We start from the raw sequence: 12,086 nt of genomic DNA, 5'->3' as shown, positions 1-12,086 counted from the left end.
GATGATTTAATTAATGATATGTCGAAATTTGTTTCGGTGCTTCTGGTAGCCAAAGTTGATTGTATACCTCTACAATTTGATTTTACTCATTGCCTTTATGACACTAACTAAGTGGTTGTAAAATAAAGCTTTGAACTTTATTCCCAATTGGAGATTTCCTTCTATGGCCACATTGGTCACAGTGTCTACATTTTTGGGGTGGTGTTGATGTAATAGTGTGTATGGTTTACCACACTTTTTCAGGGTCAAATGGTCAGTCGACCACAGTGGAGCTTTTAATTCCTATGAAATATGAAAAGGTGATTGCCACAGCAATAACCCAAAGATAGCCAGTCTCTTGTCCCTCAGTGGTAGTCTGTGTGGCCAGTTGAGCAGTACCTGTGCCTTTGCTGGTACCACACAGGCAGATTCCAAAGAGAAGGCATATGTAAAGATGTAAAGAATACAAATGATCACTGCTAAACGTCTGCCTCCCGTTCCCTCACCCGCTGTCAAGTTGAACAATTGGGTGCAGACATCATATATTTGCACTTGCTGTATAAATTGGACATTCCTTACAACACCCAGGTGAACTGTGACTTGGTCAAACTAAAATGGGTTCTTGAGATAGTGTGTCTTTATCAGGCATGCTTGATGATAACGCAACCTTTTCAGAATGTGTGGCCCGAAGACTGACTGTTGATATGACAAAGATAATCCTTTGTAGCTCAGAGCTAACACATCTTTCTGGGCATCTTCTAAGGAGTTCCTTGCTCTCATTGGATTTTTTCCATACCTGCAAAAAAATTCCAAACCACCAAGGATTCCAGGGTTATATGTGGTTCACAAACACAGACCAGCATTACCACTTACTTGTCCTGATCTGTGGTCTATTATTAGTACCTAGGATATTTACTAAAATGATGGTTCAACTCCCAAGACAAATGCAAGCTTATGGGACTGCAATCCATCTGCATCTCACCAGTCTATCACATTAAATTATGATTGTAATGTACTGAAAAATGAATATAAATTGATTTACATGGTGTTCACAAATCTTTGCACACAACATGTAATTGAGCCCGGGATGTGAATATAGTTTATGATTTGGATAATTTTCAAAACGATCACCTTAATTTAAAAGACCATTATTGTTTCTACAGATTATGAAAAGGAAAACAGGCTATTTTCCATTTCTCTGTGTGCAATCATATCTAGCCACGCTTTTACAATTAATATTAGCACCCGATACTCTTCAGAAAAGGATACTATAATTCACTTTAAGTTGGTATTTTCCAGCTGGAAGTCCATCCGAGAAATTGCCCTTATCAATTCTGCGATACAGTTTACGGAAAGTGGGAAATGCAGCGATTCTCATCCACACAATGAAGTCTTCATTGACAAATCCATTATTCAAGGGGTTAGTGGGATCAAGTTCATAAATTGGTTTAGTCCAATTCATAGGTTGGCTTGTCCCTAGTGAAAAATATATACACAATGACACATTTAGTACATAGAACCACAAATAAGGGAATATTCTACAGATATTGCACAAGCTGAACATACTTGGTGGAAATGTGCTTTGCATGGACCAGATAATTCTCTGTTCCTGAAGTTTCATGGTTAACCAAGGAGTAACTTCTCCCTGTACATATCATATACAAAGGCCGGAGGGATGGGAGGTCTGTCTGCCAATAAAAATGTATTTTTGGTATTCAACTCAAATGTGTAATCCACCACTGAAAACAAATCACACTGCATTCATACACGAGTACAATTTGCCAATTATTTTTCACATGACTTGAGTATATGAAATCTTACTGAAATTGATTACAAATAGTGTTAAGCTAGTATACTGTAAAAGTCAATTGAGTTAACAAGGTTTTGGAGAAAAATTAATGTTGTGAAGCAATGCCGCATAGCTTAGGAATTCAGTCCTGTTATGTGATCAGTTAGTGGATTTCCTCAAAAATGTAGATTCTCCACATGACTGTGAAAGGAGGATCTGAATTTTATTAAATATACGGAAGCTATCATTATGTACGATTTCTTTATTGCCACTCTACTCTTCAACAGCAATTCTAAGTCAAGATTTTTACTGAAACATCCAAAACTGAAGAATCAGAATACTGTTATAGTCCATAAAATCCCCTTGCTGGCCTATCCGTTCCTCTTTGCTCCGCTACTAGGGTGGAAAAAGACATTCTTCTTTTTTCGGGAGAAAAAAAAAACGTTCACAGCTTTGTTAAAAACTACCTCGGTCCTTATTATTCATCTAACAAAAGAACAAAGTTCATAATTAATAAGGTTTTGTACAAAGATTACACTCACAAAGAACTCACATCTCACCTATTTTTAAAAAAAGAATCATTTTCAAACACTAAAACATGGTGAAAAGGGATGGATAATGCTAACCTCCAGATTCTGATTTCACAGTTTTGTGAAGAATCTAGATTTTATGTCGCGATCGGAGGATTTTGTTATGCATGTTCAAAGGTCCTTTAGGCTGCATTTACCAAATGCTAAACCAGCTGTAAATAATGTTTTGCAAATACCTCTGCACTTGACCAATCAGTGTCCTCAAAATATCTTTCAAATGCATGCCAGTTAAGTTTTACTAGCCCTTCTATCAGAATGGGATTTGAACTTCTTCAAAGTCACACCTGATTCAGTCATGCACCATGGTTTATCGTATGACAGTAGAACATGGTGCAGACCACCCTTTTGAAATTCTCTCAAGCCTGATAATTTTGCATATAACAAACGAGATAAAAAAATTGAGATGTTCACTGAATTTTGGAGAAGACAATATTTGCACTCAGTTTTATTCCTCCTTGCCACATGAAACAGCATACCATATGGATTATAAAGTATTTTGTCCACCTTCAATGACCGAATATCAGACACTCTCCCTTAAAAAAAACAAAAGAAACCTGAGCATAGCAAAGTTGCTAACTACCACCTAAAAGGCACAATAATAAACCATTTCTTGACCATTTCTTAAACAATTAGTTGGATTCATGGCAGAAGCTTCCAAGGGATCCAGGCCCTTTCACATGCCAACCAACCACTTCTTTTCAGTGCCTGTGTCCCAAGAGGAGCTCTGAATTCTTGAGCAAAAGACCCTCAAATTCTATAGCTCTCTATTGCCTCCATGCAAAAGGTTTCAAAACTCAATTTTCCACAAGAGAATAGTCCCCGCCTCCTGGGCCTAATAACAAACTGTGTTGCCTGAATGAAAAAGTTTATTTCTTGCTATCCCCATCACTACCAGAAACTACTGCGGGGTTCCCCAAAACAGTGTTAACAAGATCTGAAGCTTCTGGCTCTTGACCAATATCAGAACCCTCTGAAACATTACAAGAGGAGGATACAAAACCCTTGAAGCTCCTACAACTCTGTTGAAAAGCATCTACCACCATTGCTATTGAAATGTCTCTGAAACTACATTGTCAATTTCTACACAAAGCGATCCATCTCCAATGCACCCCAATTAATCAAAATCCTGTTGAAAAGCTTGTGACTTAACATCTAATCACTGTAAATCCCTCTCAATGCTGGAGTTCCAACTGGCTCCCTAATTCTCCTGACCTGGCAGATACTCCACCAGGAGTGAAATCTATGCAAAAGTGGCATAACTTATTTGCAAACTCCAATGATCTCCTTACCATACTTCTTCCCAAATGATTTATGCAACACAGGGTTGATACATTTACCATGTTTAAAGGAACCAATTATTTGACTAAAATATTCACACAACTCTTTAAAACAAAAAAACACTGCCATTATCTCCAAGCAATTAATATGTAATCTTTCTCTTTCAAGGCCCATCCGACCAACCACCCCCTTTATGTGCAGACCCGTCTGATTCCAAACAAATCATTGGGCATGAACCCCCTAAAAAAAAAAAACTCAAAAAAGCCTATGCTGGGCATCCAAACTGTCTAACCACTGCACCACTCCCCCTTCACTTCCACCATTAGTCTCTCTATAGAAGAACTAAAAACCATCATGAGTGCCAACATACTCAAAGGAAACAAAATTCTCTCTTTTACATGACCTTCCTCAGTACTGATTTCATTGTCTCCACTTGGAAACATTGGAACCCCAAGTGCCTACACAGTTCAATAACTGACTTCTTGTGGTTTTATTTAATGAATCCCAGATCTTAAAACAATTCCTGACATCTTTACCATCTTCTTCAACACTACACTATCCTGAGACAGAACATTATCCAATTATATAATTCATCGTACACCTCTTCCCTACAAATATGCTGCCACTGGCTTCATTATTTTTTTTGACATAAAGCTGATGCCAAGCTGAATGAGAGACTTACAAACTGATATAGACAACCTGACCATCTGATTTGCATATGCTTCGGACTCTTGCCATTGAGACCGTGAACTATGAATCATTTAGATCCAACTTGAACAACCAATCTTGTTATGGAAGAATATCCCTTAGGGGTGAATTATCTCCATTTTTAAGTGTTACTCCACAAACCAATTACGTTTTCTTTAATTTATTACAGGTGACCATCTTTGTCCTTTTTTCTGCCAAAAACTGAACTTACAAAAACGTTGCTGACCTCTGCAACCTAACTAATTAAACCTTTTAACAGCATTTGCTCTGCATCCAACGACGGACAGGGTTATTCCTTGAATACCAACTTCTTTGGTTCCCTGAATGTTCTTGTTACCACTATAACCTCTATTTTAAAACCTTCCACTGCTTGAAGAACCCACAGACTGCTTATTCTGATCCTCCAATTGTTCTTGTGGAAAGCCACCTTCCATCCACCTTTGGCTGGGAAATATCAGTTTGAATCATCATAATCTTGACTAGAATTTAACTGTTGCACTTTGCTTCATCCACGTTAAACTCTGCTCACTCTTCTAGTTTGCAGGAAAAAATTATATTTGTTTAAAATACTTAGAATGAGCTTTTGCCTTAACCTTTTACTTTATCAAGCACAGTGAAGTTTTGGGCGATACTTGCCAATTCTCTTCAGCATTACGTTGCCAAACAAAAGCACATTTGCATCATCACTAATCTGCTTCGCTTTTAATCTCCTAATTTAAGGTTTATGCTCCTAAGTACTTCCTCCCTCTCTCTGGAATTATTTGTGCTCTGCTTAAAGCCAAACTGCCCGCTGACCATCCATATACGAGGTTTACATCACATCCGACCCCCTCTCCCCCTTTACAATGAGAGCCTCCTGCACTATTGTCAAGATGCATGCAAGCCGACCAATAACATCAAACAATTGGTCTTGGCACTGTTTCAGTGCTTTCTTTAGACTCTTCCTAGAATCAGACTAAATAACTAATTAAAAAACACTAAACTAATAAGGTTCAAGTCCAAATGAGGAGTTACATACGGCAGATTCCTAATAGCGGTTTTTAAAGATCCACTCTTAATACACTCCAGTCTTTATCACTGTGCTTACAGCTCCAGGCCCAGATTTACTAAAAAGTCACACAAGGGAGAGAGCAAGAATGCACCATATCTACTAAGATTTTACACGTTCCTGTTCTCTCCCTGTGCTGGAGCAGTGTGTGCAGCCTAGCACCAACACAGGGTGAATGCATTACAGGCAGGGTCTTTTTTGTACAGGAAAGGACACATTTTCTTCATTCCAGAGGAAATGACAAGGAGAAATAAACATTTCTCCTCGTCCCACCTCTGTTGGCAAGACGTACCATTTTGACGTATTCTCAGGATTACCATTTTTAATACATCTTCGTGTAAATCTGGGAATGCACCAAATCCATAGGTGGATGCGTGAGAATGTCCACATTCTATCCTTTGGACGCCTTCCCAATGCAGAGTAATGGAAGGCAGTGACTTGTGCTGCCTTGTGTTACTCCTGATTTACTAAACCACACAATCTGCCTTTGCATGGCTTAGTAAATCTGATGTAACGGCTTGCATTTCCTTGCGTGGTGCAAAGGCGACACAAGCCCTTAGTAAATCTGGGTCCCAATATCTAGTGTATCCAGTAACACGACCAACAGGCCACCAGTCTAGAGTGTCTGATTGCCTCAAGCCAAAAGATCTCACCAAAGGGATCCTTTAGTCTCCTTTTTTAAAGAAATTCAGGGCAGGGTCTACTTCCTCTTCATTATCCACTTCCCAGCCTTCACCTTTTGAAGGACCTAAACATACTCAAGATTTTTTAATTCCAAACACTTAGCACTGTAATGTGGTTTTTCATAAATATCAATCCGGTATATCTTATAGAACACCATCTTTAAATTGTGCTTAGACCACCCTCATCACGTTCATTCACACTCTTCTCCTGAGGACTCTTCTCCGAAACGTTCTCATTCTTAACTTCTTACCCTTTTCTTTGTTTCCGTACCATCACCTTAATCCACAGACCAAAACTATTCATCCAACTTTCTCTTTTTTCCAAGAGCTGAATGCAGTGTTTGTTAGGCCGAGACCTGAATTTCCTACTGTACTTGTCTCTTGATTTCCTCCTCCTGTAATGCCTCACATGATATAGAAAAACTAATATCACATAATCTAGTTATGGTTCTCAATCGAATGGTTTTCTCTTACTCAGTACTGCCTAACTAAATATATGGTACACATGATCTCTTTGTGATAGAAAACAATTGTTCAATGGAAGACATAATATGTGCCCATTTATTGAAATACTTCTCAAACAAACATGCTGCCCTACTTGTGCGGGAACACACCAAGTAGAAGTGGCGCAATTACATCATAGCATCCAAAGGCCAAACAAACTGAGGGTCTTGCACTGTTCTTGACACGTGCTCCCGACACATGCGGAAGTCAACTGAGACAAAAGGCACCTAGTGCTTGACACCTAAACGATTCTCTCTCTTGCTCCTACCACCTGCCAAATCAAATGGGTAAAATGGTTGCAAATTTCAAACCCGAGTAACACTGAAAACATTTTCCTTTATTTTTTATATTCCCACTTAAGATTTAAAAAAATAATCCCTTAGATGAGAAAGCATAAGTGAACAAAAATAACTCTAGGCTGGAAAAAAATATTTCCATATACTTGAAAACGGACTCCACACGAATGCTCACCTTACGACTCACTGCATTAAAAGTGGCATTTACAAACACTCCCCACACACTTGTAAACACTCTTCACATATCATGATTCCGAAAAGAAATTGGAAGATAAATAGGTATCCTAGATTAAAGAAATAAGAATAATTGAGAGATGATCAATGGGCATTTATGGACTGCAGGAACTTCTAATTCTACAGTTTTGGTTGTTTCAATGAGACGGTCTGAAGTGCTGCTATAGAGTGGCAATAAAATAAGTTATACATAATGACCTAAAATGTATTTACAAACTATCTTAATATACTTTTTTTTCACAGTGATGAGCAGAGGTGCCTCTGTCAGGCAATTGCGCACTTTTGATTGGATCGAAACAAACATGGCTTTTTTTAATCTTACCTCAGTGTGACTTTCATTTAATTAGAAAAGGAATTACAAAACCCTTTTGTGCGAGGATCACAGAGTTCAGTTCAATCAGCAGCGATCTCCATTCTATATGTAAGGGCTTGAAATTGTCATGCCCCTTCTGCGCCTTGAGAATATGAATACATTACCTTGGATGACGTAAATCCAGGTAGGGGCTAGTTTTCTTTTTAAATATACAATATAAAAAAAATATTTTATTCGATACGATTTAGGAAAAAAAAGGGAACTACAATTCTTTGTACATTCAGGCATACATCTAATTGTAATGAAAGTGGTGCATGAATCGAATAGAGTCCAGAAGCATTATGGCAATAGAACAAAAAGTTATACTAACAACAAACGATAACAGCTAGGAAAACGGTCAGGAACGACAACAAGGTATCACAGGTGGTATGTCATTGTAGCTTGCAGTAGAAGGAGCGGGGGCTGCTTGACAAGGAGGGAAGGGGGTTAAAGGATAAGTGTGTATGGAGGGATGACAAGTGACCTGCACTACTGTCAAATGGGATGTGGCTAATTATAACGATATGAAGATCCTAGGTTTCTTTTCAGGAGACTGCAGGTACCTTGTACAGCAACAGCGGGGGCAGAGCTTTGCCGGCTCTCTTGCCTTTGTGAGGTAGGCGATGCGGGGGAGCCCTAAGTGATGTCAGCAGCTAACAGTCCCAGTGGAGGAAGTTCTGGGATGAATGCTACAGCACAGAAAGTCATCATGTTGGGCACGGAAAGCCTCAAGGAAGGCATCCCAGTTCCTCAACAACGGGTATTTTTCGTGATGGAGCAATGCACTCTTGGCTCTGTCCCCGTAACAAGTCCCTGCCACCAAATGTCAAATGGCAGGGGGGAGTTTTTGCCTTCCTGGGGCACTTCCTATAGCGAATCGTCAAATACCAAGCCAAGGATACGTGTGAGGGCCCTGTAGGCCTTGGGCTCGGTAAAAAAGGCCCAAAGGTACATACTTCCCATCTATGGAAGTTAGTGTGCCCTGAGATTTCCCGGAGTTGCCTAGTGACCCCCAGCCCAAAAATTACTGTGGTCCGAACATGATCAGATGATGTGTTCCGGCTCCATGTATGGGCCAGTTAAAGTAACCAACCCTAGATCCGCCTTTTGACAGAGATAAACTTTACAGTACGGCGTGAAATTTCTTATTTCAACTTGTGCAGAGACACAATTTTGTAGATTCTGAATAATAAATGACTTGTTAATGAGTGTTTGTTATGACAAGAATTTATAATGGGTGTCAGGTTTATTTCCATGAAATTCATATATGTGCAGTTGAATCAAAACACTAATGTCAGCATTATTGTTTAATATATGTGGATTTGTGCTATTAATTTGTAAGTGTTATGACATTTATATGGACTGAACAAAAATAATATTATTTTGGAAGTATGACATTGGCAAAGTACAACTTGTCTTCTTTCTTCAGGTGGAAATCAATGTGCTTTGGTTCTAGGTTAGGCAGAGTTTAATCCTGCTGATGTAGAAGTTTCAAGGCCTTCTAGGCTTGTTGGTCTAAGGGCCTGGGAAGTCTTGGGTTAAACAGACCACAAATCATTTCTCATATTATGTAAAGGCGATCGATTTTCCAGAGGTTTCAAAAAGCAGACACTTAGATTATACCATTGAGCAGCAGAACAACAAACATCTATTATTCAGTACCAAAATGCCCTAGGGGCGACTGTGTGTAAAAATACACATTTTGTTAAGCTATCATACAGGAAAACACATCTATAACTGGATAGAATACAAACCATTAAATATGGCAGTCTGACTTGCAAGGGTATCGCTGTTGTTTGGGTTTCGAAACTTTATATTATAGTCCGACCACCAAGATATTCCTTTTCCATCAAGTGGCACTTCTGATCCATTGTCGGTGTAAATCAACTGAAATGTGTCTAAAAACAACATAATAAATACTGGTGTCTTTTACTAGGCGATTTCAAAAAGTACAGTAAGGACTGTGTTACACTTTCTACAGTATTGCAAAAATCTTGTTTTAACTAGCTTTGGGCATTTTGAAGCAAATATAAGTTAGTACTCTGCACAGAACATGTGCCTGCCTGGACAAGCGTGAACGGTGAACATTGATCAATAATGTCATCGTTTGAAAGGTATTTGTTTCGATTTATGGGATACACACTTTAACATAGGTTCTGCATCGAGAACACTAAAAGTAAAGTATTTGAACATATTTAAAACACTTAAGTTAAACAAGCTTTTAGGTTTATTTATAATTTCGGGATGTATAGAGGTATGAAAGTTCATATTCATGCAATATCTTTGAAGCAGATATATCAGCAACGTTCATATACATACAGAAGATAATTCCAGGGAACAGGTCGTACATGCTCATGTCTCACAGTATCCAGCTCTCTAGTACAAATCCATTTGCCCTCCATTGTGCTTCATATGCACACCACGTAGACACACAAATTCCAGCACCCTCCCATTGTTCCATACAGACTAAATACGCATATACAGCAATGACACATGCCCATTTGCACTGCCTAATGAATCTAATGCCAGACCTTTTGATGTGTACGGATAAGCATTACAGAAAAATCACCATATATTTTACTGTTCCATACAACACAAGATAGTGACGAAGAAGGAAGGAAAGCTACCAGAAAAACAAACAGGAACCCTTCCAAGAGTGGGGAACGGAGACCGAAAGAGTCTAGAGGATCATTGACATTTGAGGAAGAGTCAGACGATGAGGAGTTTACTTTGCAGTTATTGAGAAATTGTCCCCCACCATATGCAGCAAAAGAGAATGGTCCCAGTACTAATGTAAATCCTTCAGCACCGACACAGGTTAACATGACTATGAGTCCAGTGCAGGTTCATCCGAGTATGACACAGAGCCCAATGCAGAGCAGTCTTAATGCACCTATTACTCCAGTAGCACAGAATCAGGTGCCACAGTCAAATGTCCCGAGAATTTACCCGGATGTACCTGTAGTGGAAACTGTCACAAACCTAACAGTACCTAAAGGACAGGTTTTCCCGAATCCGATGTTGGTTCACACAGAGCCAACTCCACTTTTACTGCCTCAAGTGCAGCCACAAGTAATGCCAAAGAACACTCTGATAACAGGGACCCAGACAGACGTCGGTTTTGATTAGGTTTGACAGGCCAACAATTGACTGAATGGTTAGACAAGCTGAATACCCCACAGAGTGGTCCTAGGGGAGGGGAGTACATGAACTATACGAGAAAAGGAATGAAAGCAGGTGAGCTCATTGAAGTGACTATGGGTGTGAACAGATTCAGAGTCCTACACAGAAGCAGAATTGAGGTATCTGTGCCCGATGATAACGAGGGAAGTGAGCAGTGTGCATCAAAGGTTAGCAGAACTGGCAGAGAAATACAGCATAGAATTAGAGAAAACAAAGCATTTGAAAAGGAGTTACAGGTTAGATTTTGACACAAAAGATTTTGAGCACATGAGATCTGCAGGGATGAAGGCACACATTAGAGAATTACTCCAAAGTCTCCAGACATGGGGAACATAAGACAAATGGGAAGGCAGATGGGCAAAGAAAAGAGATAAAAGAAAAAGGGATTCTGCGGAGCTGACTGCAGATGTGCAGCAGGGCAAGGATCCAGTGAAAATCTTACCAATGAGAGAGATTCCAGGAGGGAATTTTGTTCATGTCCCTTGGAGCAGAAGTGACATTCTGTCTTTTACAAATGACTATCCCAGATTGAGAGAGAAGCCAGTGGAATGGTACCAGCAGACAGACAGGTTTGTGAAATTTGCAAAGTGCCTGTGGGAAGGCTTGATCACTCTATTAGAGATAGTAGTTCCAGCTGATCTGTGGATGGAGTGTAAGAGGAGTATAGATTGGCTGACAAAAGAACCAGAGAGAGATCAGGCCACAGATGTGCCATCTCCTGAAGTAATGAAATATTACTATAAAGTGATTGAATTTTTGAAGATGAGAATTTTGCCCCAAAACAATGACTGGCAGAGAATAGACAGGACAGCTCAAGATGCAAAAGAGTTAATAAATACCTATTATGAGAGACTATTGCAGGCATTTAAGCATTACAGTGGTACAGAAACGATCGAGCCGAAAGACATGATTCATTTTGTGTTTAGATTTGTGGAAGGATTGAGACCTGAAATTAGCCAGATGATTAAGAGTCATTTGATTTGCTGGCAGGCAAAGCAGATTGATGAGGTGTTGCAGTATGCAAAGTACTATAGTGACGAAACTGAGTTGAAGCAGAGAAAGCTGAAAGAAAAGGTGGTGGTGATGCAGATTAAAGCGGCACAAAAAGAGATGCAGGGAAATTTTCCACAGCAGAAGGGAAATGTGGCATTTCAAAATCAGATGAGAGGTCGCGGAGGAATTGGTAATGGAAATCGTTGTCCTGATTTGAATACTGTAGTGGTCCAGAATGACGTGCAGGGAATGAAGAGTGTGTTGCATTGTCACGCTTGCGGAGCGGTCAGACATTGGAAGCGGGAGTGTCCGATGATGGTGTTATTCAGCAAACAAGTGACATCAACTTGCTTCCAAACATGAGGACCGAGAATGAGAAGTCATAATACGAATTTTCATAATAATAGGAATCAAATGCAAAAGTTTCAGCTCATGCAGCAGGTGCAGAT

The 12,086-nt window shown here is 39.5% G+C and overlaps 1 protein-coding gene across 1 annotated transcript in view; it reads right to left on the bottom strand.

The window, feature by feature from the left end:
* The window catches only part of LOC138284786 (cell cycle control protein 50B-like), a 156,278-nt gene that overhangs the window by 56,009 nt on the left and 88,183 nt on the right, over window positions 1-12,086 (bottom strand). The window contains exons 6-7 of the mRNA XM_069223940.1: window positions 9,216-9,359; window positions 1,249-1,455 (exon numbers count right to left, since the gene is read on the bottom strand). Of these exons, the coding sequence (XP_069080041.1) occupies window positions 1,249-1,455; window positions 9,216-9,359 (351 nt within the window). The remainder of the gene's footprint in view (window positions 1-1,248; window positions 1,456-9,215; window positions 9,360-12,086) is intronic.

Source organism: Pleurodeles waltl, chromosome 3_1, assembly GCF_031143425.1.
Source record: "Pleurodeles waltl isolate 20211129_DDA chromosome 3_1, aPleWal1.hap1.20221129, whole genome shotgun sequence".
Taxonomy (NCBI): Eukaryota; Metazoa; Chordata; class Amphibia; order Caudata; family Salamandridae; genus Pleurodeles; species Pleurodeles waltl.
Note: the sequence above shows the minus strand (reverse complement) of the source record. Positions and strands in the feature narration are given on the sequence as shown.